Source organism: Siniperca chuatsi, linkage group LG24, assembly GCF_020085105.1.
Source record: "Siniperca chuatsi isolate FFG_IHB_CAS linkage group LG24, ASM2008510v1, whole genome shotgun sequence".
In the NCBI taxonomy this organism is placed as follows: domain Eukaryota; kingdom Metazoa; phylum Chordata; class Actinopteri; order Centrarchiformes; family Sinipercidae; genus Siniperca; species Siniperca chuatsi.
The window spans coordinates 8,360,476-8,384,261 of NC_058065.1; the positions used below are offsets into that span (position 1 = coordinate 8,360,476).

General features: G+C 41.3%; 1 protein-coding gene across 7 annotated transcripts in view; it reads right to left on the reverse strand.

The window, feature by feature from the left end:
- LOC122872100 (histone deacetylase 4-like) overlaps positions 1 to 21,986 on the reverse strand; it is a 63,626-nt gene extending 41,640 nt beyond the window's left edge. The window contains exons 1-4 of one of the 7 annotated variants that reach the window (XM_044187831.1): positions 21,621 to 21,967; positions 18,098 to 18,482; positions 10,638 to 10,694; positions 4,288 to 4,356 (exon numbers count right to left, since the gene is read on the reverse strand). Coding sequence is in view for 6 of the 7 variants with exons in the window: in XM_044187825.1 (XP_044043760.1) it covers positions 4,288 to 4,402 (115 nt within the window). In the remaining variant the exon portion in view is untranslated. Of the gene's footprint in view, positions 1 to 4,287; positions 4,696 to 10,637; positions 10,695 to 18,097; positions 18,483 to 21,410; positions 21,597 to 21,620 lie in introns of those variants that run through there. The other 6 variants (XM_044187827.1, XM_044187826.1, XM_044187828.1 and 3 more) reach the window with 6 other exon arrangements.
- Positions 21,987 to 23,786: the final 1,800 nt, after the last annotated feature.

The following is a 23,786-nucleotide window of genomic DNA, read 5'->3' on the forward strand; positions in this document are numbered from 1 at the left end:
TATGTGTGCAAATAAAACAAACTAAACTAAACTTCTAAAGAAAAGTCTTTCATGCAAAGATTTCAAGAAAACTTTTAGCAGGTTCAGGTAAAATGAGAATAACTGTGAGATAAAATGTACAGACTATCTCTAGGCATATGTGTTCATTTGGGGTATATATCAGGCTACAGCTGAAACAGTTAGTTGTTTAATTAATTTGTCAATGACACTGGCCACTGAACAGCAGTGGTTAGAAAAAACATTTATGGCTAATGAGAAGCCTATCACACTACCTTGGCTGCCACATGACAAAGATAAACACTGATATCAGCACATCTGTGTAAACAAGAAGTGACGTCAAACACGTACCTCAGTTAACTGATGTGTGCCAGATAGAAGACAATATGGGGGCACTCAGAGAACACCAAAACAAAGAGAAACGAGCCGTCTCAGGGAGACCAGAGGAGCTTCCAGGAGTCTTACACAACTAACAACCTTACATGGATCAACATGAGTTGACATGTGACAAGAGCAAGGACTTCAGTTTAATTCCAGTTTGACAAACTGACGGTATTTTCTCTAAAGTAGAGACCTCACTTTTCTGTTCCTATTCTTGTCTTCCCTTTGTGCATTTAGAAGTTTCCTTAAGTTTGATATGGAACATTTTTTAAGCATGAGAGGGAATCTCAACCACACTTGCATATAATTTATGATTTGAACATCTCAGCACAAAAGTGTCTCTCCACCAGTGTGCAATTATGACATTACTACAGGTTATTTCTCTTTGGATGTTTTTTCTCCTTTATCTCTGAACCTTTACTCCCTCACCACCTTTCCTTTCAGCAGGTTCTTCTGCTCACTACCCTCCATCCTGCTTCTTCTTGACCTATCCTCCGTCCCTGCTCTGCATCCTTCTCCGCTCAATAGCTCCCTCCCACCTTTCTTCCCTCCATCTCCCCGCAACAAATCACAATCTGTTTACAACCCCTCGGGCGCACTCCACAACTCTTCTGGCTCCAATTGCAGATCTATTTATACCAGACAATGCAGAGGGCTGGCGTCTCTGATTTGAGAATCGGTTCGCCGAGTGTATATCCCACGGTCTGACTGCCTGAGCTCCACACTCGTTAGGCTTAATAGATGTCACACTGAGCGGAGCAGAGCTGTTTAGGGCGGCCACAGTGAAATGTGGCTTTTTAAACCATGCAAAGAGATGACAAAGAAGAGGAGATATTCTGCCCAGGGTTTCACAGTGAATTTAGCAGCGGGGAGAGATGAGAGGCAACAAGTAGCACATCTGTTGATGGTGGAAAATAACTGCGGTTCGCTTACTGATTAGTCTCTGAGGGCCAGCCTACGTTACTTTCTCCCATTGACTCTCTCAGTTTTGCCTCCATGTAAGCTCAAACTCTTGGAGATGACAAGAGCTTTTCCTGGTTATAAACCTGCAGCAAAGACTGATTGTCTGATTGCCAAAATGGCAAAGTGACCTCTTAAGAAACGAGCCAGAACTCTGACAAGATAGGGAAAGGAACAGGGAGGGCGTGACGGGGGACGTGTCGAGGTGCAGCGAGTCTTGTTCTGCTAAAAACGAGCTCCGACTTGCCACGTTCTCAATGACATCATACAACGGTCTGCAGCGCCGCAGCTTGAGAGGAAGGAGATGGGTGAATGCGAGGCAGAGACATAACACGTGAGACGTAGAGGGGGACGACGTGTGAAGGTTGAGGTGCAGTACATGCAGGAACGTGTTCAGTTCCATGAGTATACTGGATATTTGAAGCATGCTTGGCCTTAGTGAGAGGTGAGCCCTGTAGCCAAGCACTGGTTGCACCATTTCAATCTTGAATCTATACAGACAGATAAAAAGCATTCAGATCATATAGGTAAGATGAACTTTGATTAAAATTCCAAACATTCCCTTGTTCTAGCTTGTCACTTAAGATTTGCTTTTCTATGTCTTATGTGATTATAAATTAAACGTCTTTTGGTTTTGGACTGTTGGTCAGACAAAACTAACGTGAAGAGTTTAAGGAAAGTGTGATTTTCTGACATTTTATAGACTTACTAAAAAGCTCTTGCACTCGAGAAAGACATTTTATAGACCAAACAGTTAATTGATCAATCAAAAATCATTAGCATCACAGATTTCACAGAATGACAATAGTGAAAAATGCCCATCCCAAAGGTGACGCCTTCAAACTGGTTGTTTTGTCCGACCAACAGCCCAAAAATATAAAATTTATGACAGAGAAGAACAAGAAAATCTTGACACCTAAGAAGCTAGAAATGACTGTTCTACATTTTTGCTTGATATATGAGTTCAATGATTCAATGATCGAATCAATCAATTAATCAACAAACATTTTAGCACCAGTTCAAAAAGAGCCTGTTAAGGCTTCTCCTTTCTTGTCAAGAGGTCAGGTTAATGGTTAAATAAATCATAACAAAAGTTCAACAAAGCATTTAAAACAACCAGCTCTACTTTGTGTGAACCCAAACTCAGGTGTTTACTTTGAGTCATGAAGTTCCCTGCAGGTGCAGCGACCACTGCTTTGCATCCCAAAAGAAAGCACTGCATGTTGTGTGCTTATATGCATCCAGCAGGATCTGATTACATAAAGATTAGATGACAAAGCATTCAGGACTTTAACGATGTAAAATTTGCATTTTGCATTTTCTATGAGGAAACAATTCCATAGTAGAGGGATGCTACAGAGTGCTGTACAAATGCTCTTAGACAGGTGCACTCTCCTCATCTTGTGAGGAGCAGATCCAAACAGTCCAGGTCACACAGGCTACCAATGTGGAGGCCCCGGCAGCTCTGTATCCAAGACAACAGATTTCGAGAATATCTGATGAAGTTACTCCAGTGAATTTCAATATTTTATCAGCCTAGCCGGAGGCACACACAAAATAACCCCAACAACAACATGAGAGCACATGTGAGGCTTCAGTAAGATTTGGGACAGGAGAAAGATACTTTGGGTCAAAGTAAAGAGGAAACCAAGTTGTTATTTATTTGTTCTTCCAAAGCAACAGGCTGGCTGAGCTCACCGCTGCTCGAGTGTTCAACAGCACCTACCTGCTTACTGCTGTTCTGTGAAAGCATAGACACAGAAAGCTAAAGAGCAGCATGGGGAGTAAATTATGAATCACACTTTTACTATTTTCATTAGTTTTTGAAGGGGAAATTCTAAATTGCACTCTGTGGTGAAATAAATGCAGAGAACAGTTTAAGCTTCCTCATTCTGGAATTAGATAATGCATTATGAATGGGCGCCCTGGTAGCTCACCTGGTAGAGCGCGTACCACACATCAAGGCTGAGTCCTTACAGCAGCGGCCCGGGTTCAAGGCAGGCCCGGGCCCTTTGCTGCATGTCATTCCCCCCCTCTCTCTCTCCTGCCTTTCCTGTCTCTCTCTACTGTACTGTCAAAATAAAATGAAATGTCAAAAAAAAAAATAAGATAATGCATTATGCATATATTACCTCAGACTCATTTCTCCTTCAGATTACCTCATCTCCATCTGTGCCCCTTTCATTTCTCTACTCTCGCCTCCCTCTACATTGCTTCATCTCTTACTTTCTCCTTCATTTTCACTGGAGGTAGAAACAGCTATTGTAAATACAGTACAACACTTAGGGATGTTTTGACTGTGTCCTAGCAAAAGAGAGAGAATACCTGCAGCAGATGGGGATTCAGAGACGGAAACCTTTTTTTTTTTCCCTATATTTTGGGTCCACAAGTGGTGGCTCAAAAAAGGTAGCTCTGATTTGTTTTGGGACTATAACTGTCTCGAGAACTTGCAGCAAACACATTACCAAGATGCACAATTGCTTGTTTTGCTGTATATTTTTGGCAGCCGTTTGTCTTGAGACAGCCGACAACAATTTCACATAAGCTCACAAACAGAGCACCTACATTCAGGCGGCTGTATTTCCATTCAACAAAATGGCACTGTGAGATTACTGCATAAACATAACGTACAGAAGCAAGCATGGACTCTTCTCAAGACTTATAGAAACCTATCAACTATCAATTAGATAAACCATTTTTGTGAGTTACAGCTGTCACACTGCTGCTACATCAGAACAGATGACAATCTTTAAAGTGAGGACACAATAATTTGACTGAAACAATCATGACAATTGGACACATCCTAAGAAGAACACCTATGCATGCAAAGTCGCACATGATGTGGTTAATAGTGAAATCACGTAGGGGCACACACACAGGATTTGGTTAACAGAGTCTCATGCACACACATACACACACGCACACACACACACACACACAGGGTCCAACCTGTTGGGATGTGGTTGAGCGCCGATGTCTTCAGAACCTCCAGCGGCTGCTCCTTTCCCAGGATCCCCTCTGTGGAAGAGAGAGCACACTCCGCTTCAAATATGGTCCGCAACATTGAGACAAGCTTCCAGCAACAAACCTGCTAATCAGGCAGTTAAGACCACAGTCAAGGCGAGTGGGCTTCAGGTCATCTGCAAAGATGCAAGCACATGCCACAGCGCCGCTACCGCTACCACCTGAGCAACTGCCCGATCCATGACCAGTGAAAGAGCAAACTGTGAATTTGCAGAGATGCTTGGCTGCAGAAGTGTTTTAAAATAAGCTTGAAATCTGAGGGATACCGAGGGAGCAGCCTTCATCAGCTCTTGTGTGCTCGTGTGTGAGTTCAGTGTGCGAGAGGAGGGATGTTGGGGCTTGACTGATTCTGCCTGTGCTCAGCATAGCAAATGTGGCTGGCAGCAGCAGCAGAGAGGGATGAGGGGGGGATGGAGAGGAGGAGAGGGAGGGAGAGAGGTAAAAATAGCTCACCCTTTTGTGTATAACAGCACATGCGGAGCACACACACACACATGCAGACACAAAGACACAGTGCTGTTGCTGTGCTCCTCTCCTGTGCGTGTGTGTGTGTGTGCAAAGTGTGTAGGCTGTAATTATAGTGGCAACATGAAAAGGCTTTTGTAGCTGCCGAGCCCTGGGAAGACATGGCTATAAAAAGCAGAGCGACAGAGAGGGGTGGTGGAGGAGGAGGAGGAGGATGCATTGGGGGAGAGGGGGAAGATAGAGGTAAGGAGGGGAGAGAGGAGAGGGAGGTGAGGAGGATGAGGCGATGGAGAAAAACAACGAAACGGCGCAAAAAGGGAGGAGAGGATGGAATTGACATGCATCGCGACTGCACACAAATCTGTGACTACTGACACACACATTTTCTTTATATGTATGTATTTTTAGTAATTATAAGCACCTGATCCATATATATTCTGAGCACAAGGCTTAAAGACATCTAAAGGCATCAAACATGCAATTATTCCTTTGGATGGAAGATGAAAAGCCATGTAAAATCCCTTTGGAGGAATAAAAGAGAAGAAAACAGGCGAACGTCTCACTGTGCATGATCTATTTCTGGAATTCTCTCTGGACCAGACTAGCACATACACACAGACACAGACACACACACACACACACACTTAATTAGCCATGAAGCTGGAGGATGCATTGTGCACTGATTATATGTGTATATTCATCTCACACCACCTTGCATGAATGGCTGCACCCCTGACACACCAATCCCTGTGAGAACTTGGGTGTGGACTTGAACATCACGTTTGGTCCTGTTCAAACGAATTTCAACACACATGTTTATAAATCCTCTCACCAGTGGCTGCCAGATATTTCTGCCTGATGTATTATGATAAAAGAAACAACCTCAAAATAGGTGCTATTTAAATTCCAAAATGTTTGCGAGACACAGGGGCGCAGGTCGAATCTCCAGTCTCATATACATACACAGTGTCAGACTTTATGTAAAAGGTGAGGAAATATTGCAAGAACAGACAGGTGGTCACGCCGCCTCACATGTCCCTGCCTTTCCAAAAAAAAAAACAAATCCACATCAATGATAGTTGATATCTCTTGATAAGCCTATTCAAATGACATACACGCTGCCGGATTTTGCAATGGAAATGAGGTGCATCTGTGTGTGATGACACCTGTGGCTTGGCGTAATTCTACACCATTTTTTGCACAAATTGCTGGCAACAGCTTTACATCTCCGACTTAAGTGCGGGGAATTACGGGGGACGGATGTCTTTGTCTGTGGTTAGTTATACAAAGCATATAAGCTTTCAGTCCAAACCACACCGTTGATACCTGAGAAGCACATGGAAGGAGCACAGGTGTGTACAAACATACACACATCTGTAAGAGTCAGAGCAGGAGACCAAGAGAGACAACGAGGGACGTAATGAAGCAACAAACCACACACTTGCAAAGGAGAAGGGCCCTATACCTTGGCAACAGGGTCCATCAATCTTGAATGTAGCCTAGTTACCCAGCAGCCCCCTCCTCCCTCCAGCTCCCTCTTTCCTCCCTCCCTCCTTCTCTTTCTTTCTTTCTCTCCTCTCTTCTTGGTCCCACTGGGCAAGCATCGGGAGACGGGGAGCTATAAATAGCCTCAGCCAGCCTCAGGCAGAGAGTCAGTCAACTCAAGCTAATGCAGCTACTGCTTGTTGAAAACATGCATGTTATGATCTGCGCTGTAAATGGGGGGGGGGTGCAGAAGTGATGAGCTAACCAAATGGTGGAGAACTCTGTCCGCTGCATTGTTAAATGTAGTTTTGTGACAGCATGGAGAGACAGGCGAGCTTGAATCCGGACTGCATACTGTATGTTGACAGAGTGTCTTTGTTATGTAGTAGAAATGAGATGTCTGTCTGTGCCACTGTGGCGTTCACAAAGAGAGACAGTGACAGAGAAAGAGAGGAAGGATGCTCCAGCCTCATTACATTCAGTGCACTTCCGTTCTGGCTGCTTCATCCAGGGTGACTCCAGTGAGCAAGGTGAACCAGACAGGAACAATACGATTAATCAAACACGCCTCTCCTTGAAGAGCCTTTTCCTCTGGGTCGCAAATTTGCTTCCTGAGGGCACCGGCTGACGTCATGGCGACTGATAAAAGAGAATGGGTGACCCCTGTGTGAGCCACCACCAGTTTGCGTCCCGTGAACAGTCGGAAACAACCATCTGACCCTCATTTCATGCTGGTAGAGTCGGAAAAACAGCGGTAATACAATTTGGCATGGTGTCTAAGTGCTTCTTTGTGCTTCTCGGTGAATGCTGTCATTTGATATAAAATCACAAATTAGTTTGGAATTGGTAATTATACTGCGGTTGTCTGTTGCACATCCAAAACACATTAAAGTCATGAGGTCAGTAGAACCAGTGAAAATGCAGAGATGCTGGAGCTACAAATGCATTGACTTAGTCACAAAAACTAACATGCATAGGAGTAAGCCTCAGACTCAAAGTGTTTTTCAGTGTGAGCACTAATGGCAATGGCTGCGTTAAATCTGCAGTTCCGATTTATGAATCCAATATGACCGTGACTGTGACTGTTGGATAAGGATTTGTATGTGATTTATTAGCTAATTTATAATTTACGGAGTGCGAGTTTAGAACTACTACTCAAGAAGCAGCAATTTATGGGCATAAGCTTGATTAAGAGAAAACAGTCAAAGCAAACCGGAGATGGATAAAACCTGCCGAGAAGCTGGCACCTTTGGTTTGTTTTATGACTTTAGGTTTATTTTATAACAACCAGGTGAGAACCTGCCTGGTTTCTTTTGTTCCTGATTGACGGTATTTTATTTATATAAAACTAAACAGCTAAACTGAAATGCAACACTGACAATTTATGACTGTTTCCTGCATCTAAATTTGCAGTAAAAATAGCTTTTTCTGATTTCAAGATTTTGGTGTTCAAGATGATGCATGTTGGTAGTGACCATGCAACATAATTAAACAATGCCACAACACTATATAGAGGGTGTTGTAACACATCCCCAAGTAGCCATATTAGAGGTCCAAAGGACCTTTGACATCAATGGCAGAAAGCTGTATTTCTAACCATATGAGTCAAGCTATGACGGGTGTTTCCCCGACTTTTGCCCACTGCATTCTGGGATAGACTGCAGCCCCCTCCATTGTCACAATTATTACGTATAGAAAACGGATAGATGCATGAATTGTTGAACTGACCTGGAAACACCACTTGTAACATTCACTATCACGCTTTCTCCAGAGTGGTTTTCATATATTTAGCAATTATTTGTACACAGTCTATTCTTAATGGAAGTCCATAATGGTGCCACTCATGGTTGCTAGGAGATTTGTGATGCAACTGTAAAGCCTCGGTAGCTAGGCCTAATTCCTTACAACAACAAACACCCACAATATGTGAGATGATAGTTGCTCGGCAGCTACTATGCATACAGAGTAACAGGTGCACCATTTAACATTTGGTATATTTTTCCAACTTTTCCAACTGACTTTTTCAAGTGTTTGTGTGTTTCAAGTTGCAGCAATGATCATATTTTGATATACTTGCATAACGGTAGTATTTCCTGGATGCCCAGGCCAGACATCCATGCTTCGTGTCAAACACTGTGGAGCAGAATGTCAAAAGGCACAAGGACAGGGCTCTGAGGCGGCAGTGTAAACCGTAATTGTCGCTGACAGCTCGTTGGCAGAACACAGTGTATCCCGTTTCTCAGCTGGGACGAGACAAAAGAGACGAGGACAAAAGATGCGTCCCGTTCCTTTCATTAGCTCATGTTCCCTCTCTGCTGTCTCTGTCCTAATACCAATTAAAAACAGAACTTTTCTAATGTACCAGGACATCCACCCTGCCATGATTAGGTGTTTTTAAAGGGGGATGGGTACATTGGGACGAGATGGGTGCTGCGCTCCATTTGCACAAGGACAAAGCAGAGCTTGTGCGTGTAGGGGGTCGGCCGTTGCACAAGAGACCCCCCTGGGTTTGTTCTGGGATGGACTGTTAGTCATGTACAGCCAAGTTGGTGGCACATGGGAAGACAGATCTTATGAAGTGTCTGGCTGGCAGGAACCTCATCTCTGTTCACCGGGTTCAGCAAGGGACGGAGGGTGCGGCATTGTGGGAACACGCTGCTGAAGTGCATTTTGCAATCTGCCACAATTTCATAATTTGGTTTTGTAGGATAGAAACAACATGTCAGCACAAGTGGACGGCAGACAAACGTGACAATAAGGCTCGAAATTACCCTGGATGAGGCTCCTGCTGGTATCACAGTGACCGGCGCACAAAAGAGGCAGCAGTTGTGTCATGCACTCGTCCCGTGCTCCATTTTTAGCTACACGACACATGGCAACAAACTGCTCAATTGTGAAGAGGAGAATCAACAAGGGAGACCAAAAATAATGATTGTTTGTTCGCCATGCATGCACGTGCGCATATCTTGTGTGTGTGTTTCTAAAAATAGACTCAGGGATAAGCCGGGCCCTCTTCATTGCAGTGAAAACTTTTAACCCCTTCACCCCTGGATTTAAGCAGTGTGATTGCGTGCATTTGGAGAAGAGGATGAAAAGGGGTCACTGAACAGGTCAACAATGTAAAGTAGGATGAGAGAAATGTAGATTTAATGCATGAACCATCTATACGCTTTGGCCTTATATTGACATCTGTTTAGGCAACCACTGCAGAGAAGCTTTTACTTTTATTTGACTTTTTTTGAGAAGATGATTGATCCTTTTCACAGGTCTTCCCAACAGTTATATATCTGACATATGCCCAGGGAAACTACAGCCGTACTGTGGCAGCTCTACTGGACCAGTTAGGAATTATGTGTCTTGCTCAAGGACACCTCAGTTTCTCAGTTTCCTCACTTTGTCTTACTGGAGGAAGGGAAAGTGCTTCTCATTCACTTTTTCCATTTACCAGCCAGTACAAGCCAGTGATCTTCCAGTCCCAAGTCTGTTCCTTAAATCTTTGTGCCACTGCTGCCCCGTTAATAGTATCTGGCAGGTGTAATAAAAGCAAATCCATAATATAGACTTATAGCCATCCAGAGATCTGTCTGCGTACTGAACTGCAGTGTTTGTCAAAGACAGGGGTGAGACTCAAAGATGGTTCAGATGACGCAAGAATGTGCAAATTATTCTGGGGAGATTAGCACCCAAAGCTGCTGTTTGTCAAAAATGACAATCTAAAATCACAAGGCAAAGTCCCCCTCCACTCAAAAATGTGTTTTTCTTCTTGTTCCTGCAGTTGGATGTTTGAGCTTCACTGTACAGAACGACGTGTGTAGAGTTTGACACTAGAAGGCTGTTTCACACATCAGACACACATTATTGTTCCAAGCAGACTACTTGTATATATGTTTTTATACTTGTCTGGAAGGGATCTTTATGTAAAAATGAATGTGAAACCTTCTTTCTGTCCCTGCCGTGTACGATACGGCAAAATACAAGACCGTCAGCAGCAGGGTGATGGTGCAGGAACCTGAGTTTTATTAGAGCTTGCTCTAATAAACCTACAAGATTAGTTTTTGGCCACGACAACAATTACCTTGAAAGTATGAGACCCAGAGAGAGAGGGTTAGACACGACCTCCAGGATTTTTTATCACCACTTCAGATAGGATCATGAGGACAAGCATGGATAACACAGCAGGAGCAGATCCAATGTACAGTATTTGTGAGTATATACATGTTTGTATTGTACAGTACGTTACAGCGTTCAGTGTCCCTTGTGTCAACTGTCCCACACCAGCAAGGGAAAAAACACCTACACCAGGGTATATACGTGCATGTCACTACCTTGTCTGTAGTACTGTTTACGTCAGCAGCAGTCCCTCGCCATTCCTGCCAAACTCCCTATTGACCAGAGAGTAAAAGTGCACTCACAATTACACACACATTAAGACAATCTGTAGCAGACCCAGTTTCAAATTAGGATTCAGAAAAAAAATGTACGATACTAAAAGGAATAGTTCTACATTTTGAGAAGGGCGCTTATTCACTTTCTTGCAGATAGTTAGACGAGAAGATCGATACCACTCTCGTGTCCGTACAGTAAATAGTTACAATTAGAGCTAGGAGATGATTAGCTTACAGTCTGCTTTTGTTACCTTTGGACATTGCCAGGCTAGCTGTTACCCCCTGTTTCCAGTCCTTGTGCTAAGCTAAGCTAACCGGCTGCTAGCGGTGGCTTCAATTTTACCATACAGACATAAGAGTGGTATCAATCTTCTCTTCTAACTCTCACCAAGAAAGCGAATAAGCTCATTTCCTTTAGTGTAAAATATTGCGATCATTGTGACAGTGTTTGAGCTTTGTGAAAATAACATGCCACTCTGCATTCTGTTCTTGTTCAGTTTGTGAAAAACATTTTTCACAGAGCAAAATAATCAGTTACAGTGAACATGAGGCCTTAATTTTTTTATATACTGTCCTAAAAAGCCGAAATGAAGTGACTACATATAGATCATACCACAGAAATGTGTAATTTTTGAGTAGTTCGTAGTGAAAAGCCACCCATCATAGAGAAGGGGGAGACACAATATCGTTTAAATATGGGGACAACGGCACACATTTTCAGACTGTCTCTCCTGGAAGGCATTCATATTGTTGCACTTGGTTGTTCACATGAAGAATAGTTGTGACAAACACTTCTGACAAAGTATACTGGCTCCTTAAGAGCTAAAAACCCACCAAGAATCTAAAGCAAGACGCTTATCTTAAGTTAGAGCTAGAGGTTTGCTGGTAAGATAGTTCAAGATATATTCATCTACTAATTCAGTTTTTACCTTTTTTTTTCTCAACACCACCATTTGTGTTTGTGTTTTCATATCAGTGTCACATCACATTATACTCTGCTTACCGTCAATTGCCTGACACTCTCAGGAAGAAATTAAAAATCACCGCCAGGAAATAAACTCTTAAAAACATGTGGCCATACAAGCTTTACTGTCACCCCATACTGTATTTTGATTTAGGCCTGTTAACTACGGTGGAAGCTTGTTTAAAGTTAATTTGATACTGTATTTGTGTTTAGAAACCAACAAAGTAAAGAAACTGCATGAAATTAAGATATAATCATGGAAACTGGCAGGTGTACAAACAGAACTGTGGAGACTCTTAAAACAATGGTATTCCCTTTTAACCAGTGTCCATAAATCTTGACTAATGCAAACACAACTTGACTAGTTTGTACAAGACATAAATCTATATATTTGCAAAGCAACAAATCTACTGCCTCCTGAGGCTTGAAGAGACTTATCTAATCTTGGGTACCAGCCCAAAGGATGCAATCTCCTGACCCTACTCATTAGTGTTTATTTTATTTTCCTCACAGTTTTTGTTGTGTTTCAACTCTGTATAAACCTAGAAACTGTTGCGCTTGTAACCTAGTTACCGCTGAGCCTTCGAGGAAAGGAGCACTGTGTCAAGTTCACCGGTTCAGAGCCATAAAAGGCGCTCACGCCCACACAGACCCTGCAATATAAAGCAGTAAAAATCTAATCTGAACACAGTTTATATCCTGCTGTAGACATGCTTTTGATAGTGTTCGTGGAATGTGTTAATTTTTAAATTTTGCAATGTAAAGTTCAAACCTCTCATTCACAAATACTCACTTACTGTACCTGGCGCTTACTTACCAACCACTTGTCACTGGCCTCAGTGTGTATATGTGTGTGTGTGTGTGTGTTTGTGTGTGTGTGTGTGTGTGTGTGAATGACTCATGTGCAGACCCAGTTCTTGCTCCAGTGGTAAACACTGCAGACTTCCCTGGAAAGCTGGTGCACTTCTGACTAAGACAAAAACAAATCGTTGCCAGCTAGTGGCATCACTTTACCTCTTTAATAAGACACTGTAACACCTGAGGAGGCCGGCTGCTCTTTTTAAACTTATGCTTTCATTTTCACTTACAGCTCAATCCTGCCTGCATCAATTTCACAATGAAACATCTGAAATGAAGCAGGTTTCTGCTTGGTTTACAATGGTGGTAAAATGCTGACATGGGGAGATAACAACACTGAAAATAAATAGATTTATATACTATCATCTATATTTATTCTTTCTCTGTAAATATGAGCAATTAAAACTGACTTTCTTCTTTGTTTGTTTGTTTATACAGACAAACTGTATAATGTGAGGTACGGCTTACAGCCTTTGGGCGTGTGCTATATGTTGCACCTGTCCTGCGCTGTCGTTTCTTATCGTAGTTTTTATATATATTACATAGTTTTCTATAATCCCCCCCCCGTGCAACACACATTAGCCACATCATGGTGCGTCGTGCCATTTAATCCAGACGCGACCGAAGAAGTAGTCAAGGTACAGTTGCCGGAATGCAATCGATCCGTGGAGCAAATGTGATAAAATTGCTGCTTTTCTTGACACCCATTTATGCTGGTTAATAAAACAGTGGTGTATCCTGGCAATTCAAGACACCTCTGGTGTGTGGGATCACATAGAAAACAATGCATGTGGATGTTTGACGCCGGTGTCTAAAGTGTCTTACACACAATAACAGCTTCAATGCTCCTTGTCATAGATTCTCCAAGTCTCTGAACTCCACTCAAGTGAAAAACAACCAAAAAATATTCCCTAATTTGGTGTTTTGATGATGATGGTGGAGAGTCTAACATGTTGTTCCAAAATCTCCCATAGGTGTTAAGTTGGGTTGAGATCTGGCTATAGCATATGATTTAAATCATTTTCATACTTATATACCCATGTACCGTATGGAAGCATGTTAATTTATTATGTTTCATTCTCACTCATTAATCCAGCTATTTACTTTCATTTTTCACCCATCTGTACGTTATACATTGGTTTCGAACAGAGGATCACCTTTGTTTTTGTCATTATCCTTTCTTTTTCTCCTGAATGTGATCTAAATACACAGGCACATGTGGTTTGTGTAGTCTACCTCTTTATCTGGATAGAGGGCAACCTGGATTGTCACCAGGAACTGATAAGGGTGCTTGGCAAGTGACCACAACCACAGAGGGGCCCCAGAGAATCATGGGAAAGAAGCTTGATGATGAACCCCTAGTTCAGACATTTCTGAGTAAAGGATAATGTACAGCAAATAAACCTTTAAAGGGTCAATGAATCACAAACCAAAGACAATCATTAGTTGACATAACATACTGACTTTAAATTATTTAGCTTTAAGTTAGTCATTTATGCTTCCTTCTAAAACAAACATTCAACAGGGTGGTAACCACGGAAATGTAACAAATTTGCTATTCAGCCTCTTACCTGCTATGACTTGAGTTCTCAAAATAAATGAAAATATTAGAAAAATTGCAAATGTGGTCGACTGATTGGTTCACTGAGTGGACTGGCCCTAATAATTTTGGCAAGCAGGTGGTGCTAGATAATTATCATAACTCTGTTTTGGATCTCTGCGTGTGCTGCAGCATGCTTGAGTTTTTATTGAATAATTTGTACTCCATATTTAGCCTAACTGCTATTGACAAGTGCAACTCATCCTGAGCATGACATTTACAGAAACTGCCCTGTTCAACCAATCACGGTCAGCATGTTAGCTCATTGCTAAGCACAAGTGTAAAACAAATGTCGCCAGCTAATGTGCTAAAGCTCTCTGTACACACAGTAATAACTCCTGTGCAAACACTCCAGCCTGTTTGCTGATTAATGTGCAGATGAAGACTAATGTGAGAGCCTTATCAGCCTGACCCCCTTTCTGGGAAATACAAACCCGACAAAGCATTTTACATATCACTTTTCTAGGAAGAGATTTATGGTAAATGATATTTCATCTAAAAATCCCACTGCTGCTGTGAAAATTAGTAAGTCCAGGATCAAAAATGTGCATGCTAGTAAGCTCATTTACAGATTACAAAAATGGCACACAAGTAGGCAGTCACGCATGCACACTCGCAAACACCCGCCAGAGCTGCTGCATGAGGGTGAACATGAAGACACACACACACACATTCAAAGCCTTACTTAGAGGGCTGGTACATGATTGGAAATAAGTGCAAAGCAAGCTCAAGTTGGCAGCTTTGGATCACACTGCAAACATAAGAGTACAACAAAGCCGTGGATCTGAAAGTCTTATTGTTCACCCCGAGAACAAAGCCAATGTTGTTTAATTACACTCAATATAAAACAAATTCAATTTAACAGTGGCAGTAGCAGACAACCCTGATGCAACCTGAAGCCACAGGATCAATTTCCTTGCATCTATTTCTCAAAAGAACAATTATAACAGAGAAATCAAACTGATGCATCTTTTAAAACAGAACAAATTCCTTACCCTGCACATTCTCACTTTGGTAAACATCACTGCCACAAACATTTCAGTGAAAAAAGAAGCCATAGGACAAGCCTGAAAAGTGCCACAGGGCCATTTGTTCACATTTTATGTCTTTAAATGTCTCTTGTCATCTTGTTTCTGTCTCTCTCCGTGCACCAGCATCCAACAAGTGTGTCTCTAAGCTGTCATTCAAAACAAGAGAAGCAACACCTCAAATTGACGCCCCCACACTTGGCAGCACTCTGAGGACTAAGATCGTCTCTTCTGAAGGCTCTTCAGAGGAAAACAAGACTGAGAAACAGCAGCAGCAGGTATGAAATCATCTCTCCAGGACTCACAAAAGATCAAAGCTATTTTTGTTCTGGTGAGGGGTGAGTTAACATGGGTGGGGGGTCAGATCCTGGGTAGCCCTGTTGTGGCAGGCAAACTGTGGAGATGAGAGGTGGAGGAGGGCAGGGTGGGAAATTAAAAAACGCCAATATTGTATTATAGTTTGATAGAAGCTGGTTAGTTTATCTGCTCTATCAGATGCTGCAGCCCGTGGCCAGAAAAGAGTGAAGTTTCCGGCCTTGGCTGTGTTCAGATTTTGGCACTGATTCAATATCACTGTTTGACTTCTTCCTACAGAATCATATTGTGATAAAATAATGATAGAGGTATAATTTCGGAATATTTTAGAAATAAAAGTAATTAGCGAACTATAAAAAGACTCCAAGTCTGCATGACTGGTTTAATGTCATTTTAATAGGGGGCGTTTTGCCAATTTTACACATGAAGTTGCCGAGGTCTTATGAAAGATACTATTGAGTTGCATTATGGGATATGTAGGATCCAGTGTTTTTTGGAGCTTGTCAGGATATTTCAGCCAATGCTGCTTCAATTTTCACATTTCATTTTTTTAAATCGATCTCTTCTGAGTCCCCTTTATGGAAGTGCAATACTAAATCAGAGGAGTACCCCTTTAAGACATTTCTAAAAATTTAATGATGTAAACAACTACATTTAACTGTATTAAAACCCATTCAGGGCCTTAATTTTAAATATCATAACTTTATTTTACGACTTTTCAAAGCCTTGAAGACACTCTATATCATTCTTTTAAATAACAAAATTGTGTAAAAACAATAAATAATTAAAATTAGGGGAAGAGTATGAAAGTCGACACGACTGATTTAATTACATTTTTAAGACATTCCGAAAAACCTTCGACTTGTAAATCCCACACAAAAAACCTGGAAGGAAATGAGCAACCTTTAATTTAGATATCATATTTATATTTTAAGACTTTTCAAAGCCTTGTCACAAAATACTCAAAACACATTAAGAATATGAGAGTGGGCATAATTTTCTTTTTTCTAAAAATGTCTAACTTCTAAACCACAAAGAGAGCACCATCATACTTTATATTATTCTGCATTAAGGCTAGGCTAATTTAATGTTATCATCTACACTATCAACTTCTAAATGTACTGTTGAGACATAATAATCAGTAAGATACACAGTTTTGTTCTCTGACTTGATCATAATAACTCGTGCTCAGAAACAGATTACTAAATACTATTTGAATATTTCTATATATTATCATTTATTTCAAGGTTTATTCACACTTCTGACTATTTAACATGTCACTTATACATATGTTAGCGTTAATCACAGTCAAAATAATTTCTTAGGATTAGCAGGGCATTCATTTTGTCAGCCCTGATAGTAGAGGAGAAGAGTGAACGTGTGGAGGAATTAGAATTGGCTGTCTAATGATAACTGTTGAGCCGCACTAATCTGAGGTTGATCTAACAATATAATGCGCTTGGCACTACTTGAGGAAGAGGAAAGTGAGTCGACACCACGGCGAGATGTCTGTGGACAAGGTGTCTTCTCTGGAAGGGACAACTTAAATAGCCTACACCAGAGTACAAAATATCCGCTCTACCCTGTGCGGTGTGTTCAGATGTGTCAGTGATGGAGATGTTGGAGGGTTGAGGGCGCCGGCTGAGGCTGCAGCTCGTTCATATCCCTCGGGGTCCGGTGGTTACCTCAGCTTTGATATTTATAGTGCACACACTCCCAGGTGTACAAAGTAAACGCAGTCGACACTGTCAGGTACCACACCGACCAGGGCAGGAAGCTAACCTTTTCATCTGTCAGCTGCTTGCCGAATAATTTATCAGCTCGCTAAAACACAATCCAAAGCTTCTAAACTGAGCTTGATTAGGTGTCAAAGAGGAAAGTAGACTCTCTTAATGAGACTGTGTTATGGACTTTTTCTCTCGCCCTCTGGAGCTTATTCATAATGAATCTAGGCAATTAACAGTCGTAAAACCAGATTAAAATGTTTTATTGTGTTTTAGTGAGCCACGATCTGTCTGTGTTCAAAATCAAATGTTCACATATATCAATACGGCAGATGTAGCATCAGAGAGTTCCCTTAATGTGACTGTACTGAGGAGCTAAATTCTCATTACTCTACACATGACAGTTACAAATTCTGTTGAGGATTCCCAACACGTTTCAGCACCAGTGATGGATTGGTGTTTTCGTCAGCGCATAGGCCGAGAAGATGCAACAAAATTACATTAACTGTCTGCCTTTCTGTCACTATTAAAACTACAGTCCTTACAACAAAGTTAAATATAATTTTTTTCAACTTCATCTCATTTGTTTTATCAGTATCCTTCACTGGTATTTGTGCACTTAAATCACAAATAACTTTTTTGAGCTCACATCAAAACATTTTGATCTTTTTTGTGCCGACATATTACAAGTATTTAAGGTCTCCCCCAGAATTTAATCCATCCTGGATGCAAAAAATCTTAACTAATAGTCAGTCCTTAAATCAGGGTGACTGACTCCACCACTTTAGCCTACATGTGTTATTAGCACAAGAAAAGTGAGTAAAACATCTTAATTTCCATCTTGTACAAAAACAAATCCATGCTGACAGACAAGGAAACAAGAGGTACAATGGTAATGACATAGATCTTACCTTGGTGGCTGTGTGATGTCATCGCTGACAGGTGGGTCAGGTGGGTGTCCTCACAGCGTGGCAGGTGAGCACCCGGCTTGGTGTGTGTATTGCAAAATAGATGTGTGTTTGTGCAATGCAGATGTGATTTACAGGATGGCTATCAGGAGGCTATTATCCTGCCAAAACTGTGGCTGTCTGGGAGTGTGTGTGTGTGTGTGTGTGTGTATGTGTGTGATTGAATGTGTGTGTTCCAGCTGATCCCACACTTAGGACGGTCCCTCAAGAATCTCTCAAGGCTGGAAACAGGAAACAGACTTCCAGCAGCAGCAGCCAATCCCCATGAGGCTTTTGATTTGGCTACTTCAATCAGAGCGGCAGCTCGCCGTCTAGCACCAGTACCGACCTATCGGAAAGGATTAAAAAAAGAACATGTCAGTACTTTTCTTTTAAAAAATAATATCTGACTTCTGATGTAATAATGCCATTTTTCATTTGATTATTTAAAAGTTTTTATTTACATTGGTTTGGAATCCACACCCAACCAAGAAACATCAATCCGTCAAAGCAGTATATAAACAAGATGTTTTCTGTCGTATCGGTACTGGCACCAATACTGACATTATTAAGCGGATCTGGTATCGGCCATGACAGATCCACATTAAACACAGTTTCTTAGTCAGTTTCATTCTAAAATTCTGTGTTTTTATGAGTTGAGGGACCAGCAGAGAAAAAGCTGGAAAGGTGCATCCCTATTAATGTCTCACACACACAGCTCATTTTCCAGTTATTTATAGTATTGATCTTTCAGTGGCAACTGTTGACTGAAGTCTTGGATTCCACTCACAGTATAGAGCTGATATGGCTTGGTCATCTATAATTGTTAAAAGAACTCTGACAGTTTTATGTCCATCAAAGCAATTATATTTAAATTTTAAACAATCTCGGGCTGCAACTAAGGATTATTAGAATAATAATAAACTAAGAATAATAATTTGGCCTATAAAATGTAATAATGTAATAATGAAAAATGTCCATCACAAGTTACCTGCAGAATGCCAGACAGCCATTAGCAACAACCAAGATTAGTTTGACATCAAATCCTTGACAAACAGGTAAACTGGACATGGCAGACATGTTTTCTCCCTCTTGGTTTTTGGCAAAGTAAATTTCCTCTCCCCTTTGCCAGCAATGTTAAGAAGCTAACTTCTTTTGCCTCTGAATGTCAGATGAGCACACGAATATAATAAGTGATTTAATAGCAAGACTCAAAATGCAACGTAGCTAACCAAGGCAAACAGTAATTCCTGGACTGTTAAATCACTTTTCAATACTTGCCTTGTTGTCTGACAAAAGACACAGAAAAGCTTTTTAAGAGTTTTTAAACGACAACACCTGTATTGTGTACTATGTTGAAATGCAAAATAAGCAATCACAGACTTTAAAAGTTGTCTTCTGACATTGGAGAGAGTAGATAGATAGATGTTTGTAATAAGTATCACTTAAAACAGTGTATTAATTTATCAACACCTTTAAGACATTTATTTCCTGTTTTTTAATCTGGCCAATTATGGAGTCCTGCTCCTTGAAATACATCCCAGCATTTTTAAAGTTAAAATACTGCTGCGATGCAGATCCAAGACCACCTTTGAAAACTCAATACAACCTTAAGTTCAACCTCGTGCTTACACTGCAAGAAGCTATAAACCATCAGGCAATAAATTGCTTGTCCCGGATGTAGTTTCTTTTTGACTGAGGCGCTCCAAGATTAAGAAAAATATGGGAAAAGTATGATGTATTACTGTCATAGCAGAAATGGGTGGAACAGTCCCGTTAGTCTCATGAACTTGTGAATTTTACAGAGCAGAAACATTAGATTATTTTATTTGTTTTGGGGATAAATGATCTTTTCTTTGTTTTTGGGAGTATCTGATTGGTCTTTTTGCTGATTGGTTTTTGCTGAAATAAATTATTGTTTTTTTCTTTGTTTTCGGGGAGTAGCCTGAATTCCTCGAGCCTGGAGCAAGAGTGTCAGATGTAATCATGGCTTGAGCCCAAAGCATCGAGTCGACTTTACCACCACAAAAAGAAGGGGTAAAACTGCCTGAGGGCGAGATGGGTGGGGTACGGCGGAGGCAAGGGGGTAGTGTGCATGTTCACGCCCTTGTGTGTGTGTTGGCAGAGGTCTCAGAGGTCCTCTGAAGCAGGATGGATGTGTGTGTGTGTGTGTGTGTGTGTGTGTGTGTGTGTGTGTGTGTGTGTGTGTGTGCATTTGGGGGGGGGTCTCAAGACAAGAGGGCCAGACAGTGCAGCCGCAGGACAAATTGCCCCCAAAAAAGTCGGTCACTGCACAGTGCACGCACACTTGCGCTTTGTGATGGAAAAGCAAGGCAAGGGGGATGTGTGTGTCACGGAGAGTAGCTGACACTCCGGGGTGCTTCATGCAACACCATTCTCCCAGGGCATCTCATCTGTCTCGGGAGGGGTACTGATGTGTGTGTGTGTATGTATGTGTGTGTGTGTGTGTGTCCTAGGCCATTGTCCCTAAACAGAGCTTGCTTGATGCAGGGTGACAGATCTGGGGAGACAAGCCCTGAAGCCCAAAGTGAAGAAATCATTTTAAAAAAAAAACAGACCTGGAAAATGTTTTGATTATGGTGGAAAATTACACCAAAATTAGCACAAATAAATAACTGTATTTCTCCCAAAAAGCAGCAATTAAAATCCAATAAGCACATAACTTGCATTAGTTATGACACTAGCTGCTGTAAAAGCCTGTCACAAAAAGGTGGGTACACTCGGTTAGCCTAACCCTGCACTCCAGTCCAAACTCACCCTCACATATCTAACCCTAACGACAAAAATTCACCATTTATGACTAATATTTCCTGCTACAAACCGTTTCGTGCGCTTAATGACACTTTAGACCAGCCCTAATATGCTGCTTTGATGTTGCTTTAACAGCTCCAACAACCCGTACGCCCCCATTCACAAAAAAAAAAAGATTGACGCATGCAGAGAATTACCACCGCCCATCCCGTACCATTCACACACACTCAAACACACACTTACGCAGGCCTGTACCTTCATTTTACGCATTTTTCTCGCCAATAACAAGGGTATAAGGCGATAGAGGCGTGTTGGCACCATGTATATTGCATTAGAGCCTAAGGCTCGGCCGTGTACTAAAAATAGCTCAGCAACAATCGGCATAATAAACATCGCCTGTCCATTCCCCCCCCCGTATTGCCTACACACTTCCCGCCCGCTACAGTGCAACAAACCGTATGAAATGTTTTAACTAAATGGATTTAAGATGTGAAATCATTCCTACCAGAAGTAGATAATACGACTCAGGCTCAAAAGCAGCCGTGAAAATAACCGGGAAGCCGAAGCCGAAGCGGAGCAGAGTGGAAACTTAAGCCGGACATTGTTTTGATGAATCCTGTCTGTGCATCGCATCCCTGCCTGAATATCAACATCAAAGCGGCGCAGCACGGCTACACATTCATCCGGAGAGGACACAAACACACCAATAGCTCACCTACACGGGCCAGGAGGAAGCCAGTCGTCCCAACATGTGTCCCACAGGGCTTTTATTTCTCTCCCATGTTAGCCTCTGGGGCTTTTCTCAGCGCTGAGGGGCGGGGGGGACGAAGAAATTCATCTCCTGACAGATTCCGCCATACTGGATTTTTGTTAACAGCCCCAGCGTCACATGGAGCGCCCCTACTTTTACCAGGGGCGGGCTTAGCCTGATGAAAATGTGACTATCTACTAGTATACAGCGTGATACTGTATGTGTGTGTGTGTGTGTGGTGGTTTGGATACAAGGTTGTAATTATGGCTATGTCATTAATAAGCAAAAAGTCTCTGGGCGTGTCCTGTATTATAAGAAATACCACTGTAATATTCCAGCATGTAGTTCCTGAGTGTCTAATGTAGTCATTACTTTGTTTCTAATAACTTTATACTACTTTATGATGTTTTACATCTACTGTAACTGCTGTATAATATTCATATAGGGGAGCCTGTATGTCCGTGGTACACAATAATGGGTTTTTAATAACATTTTCCTGCGCTATGGCATTTTTATGGAACATGGCATCATTAGTACAATCCAGAGTATTGTTATAGTCTCTTACAGTGTTTCTGTGCCACTCTAAAGTGAGTTTATGAGACCTTTAGCCTATTTTGTTGTATTTTATCTCAAAAACACATTATTTAAATACTCCTACATTATTGATATCGGGATTTATTGTGTGTCAATAGCTTTTTATACAGTATATGGTCAATAGTGAGTTTATTATAACTTTATGCTAACTGTTCGTCTGTGAGTAGAGTGATATAACGGCTGTTTCTTTTCTCATCTAAGGCAGTGAATTAAGGATTTATTTTGACCAAACTAGAGTGGGTGATTGTTGGAACAGTGGAAAGTTTTATTTTGTTTCTGTTCAGTTTGAATGAGGACGTGTCTTAAGATGATCTGCAAGGTAAAATTACTGTTTTTCTCAATGGATTCTGGTGGGCCGTTGCGCCCATTTGTTTTGGTCTGAGATTCTGGGGCTCTAGTGCAAGATCTAAGGCCAGTGAATGTCGCTTACAGCTCCTTTAAAATTGATTTTTGTTGTGGTTTCATTATGAATACATGTATCTCCTATGTTGTGACTAATGCTCCTACAATATGTTCATGTGATTTTGTTGTAGTTCAACTGTGATTTTTCTGTAGTATCCCTGCAAAATGTACAGGAAGGAACAAAGAAGTTTGAAACAACACTGATATTAATCTATAGATTGTGGATTTATTCAAGTCAACATTAAGGGAAACTGAGAACAGTGAGAGAGAGCAAATCAAGCGCATCAACTAAATCAAGATGTTGTTAATCAATAAAATTTAGCACATTAAAGGCAATATTTATATTTGTTATTACAGCATTTGTGTTGTAATAGAAAGCTATTTGCTCCCTGAGATCTATTGCAACATAACTAACCTTCCTTCCATTATTCAACACTTTCCATAACCAGTAGGGGCAAAATGAAACAAACGTTTTTATCCAATTCTTGCTCATTGCAACATGAAACGCCTTCCCCACTGCCTTCTCTAATCCAATACGCTTTTATTTCCATTACTTTATATTTGATTTTGCATCTCAGCAGCAACCCACAGGCAAAACTGCAACACCACTGCCTGGTTTAGCTGACATGATTACTATAATATGCTAACCAGTTTCTATATAGGCTACATCTGCAGGCAGAGACAGTGGTATTATTCACAGAGTGCAGGTGGACTACACAGATCTGTAATGAGTTAAGTCTGGATCATCACTTGGAATATTTTTGTTATAGCTGAAGGGGAAATATTACCTTAGTTTTTTCAAACCCTCATCTACCAGGACAGGTCAGGTGCTCTAGTATCATTGTAATGTCCTTAGACTATTTATAGTAATGTCCTATTACAGTATCTTATTTGTTGGTATATTTCATCTCAGTGCTTCCTAACCTTTTTTGTCTGATGTACCCCAACAGCTCTGTCAGATAAACTCAAGAACCACGTCATTGACCCCACTCTTCATGTTCCAATTGTGTTGTTGAACTGGATTATTCAACAGTATTGATTATATACAAGTGGATATTGTTACTCTAATGTATTCACACAACTGAACTGTCAACAGTTCGGTCGGTTTTGTCAAGTTTGCATTTAAACTACTAT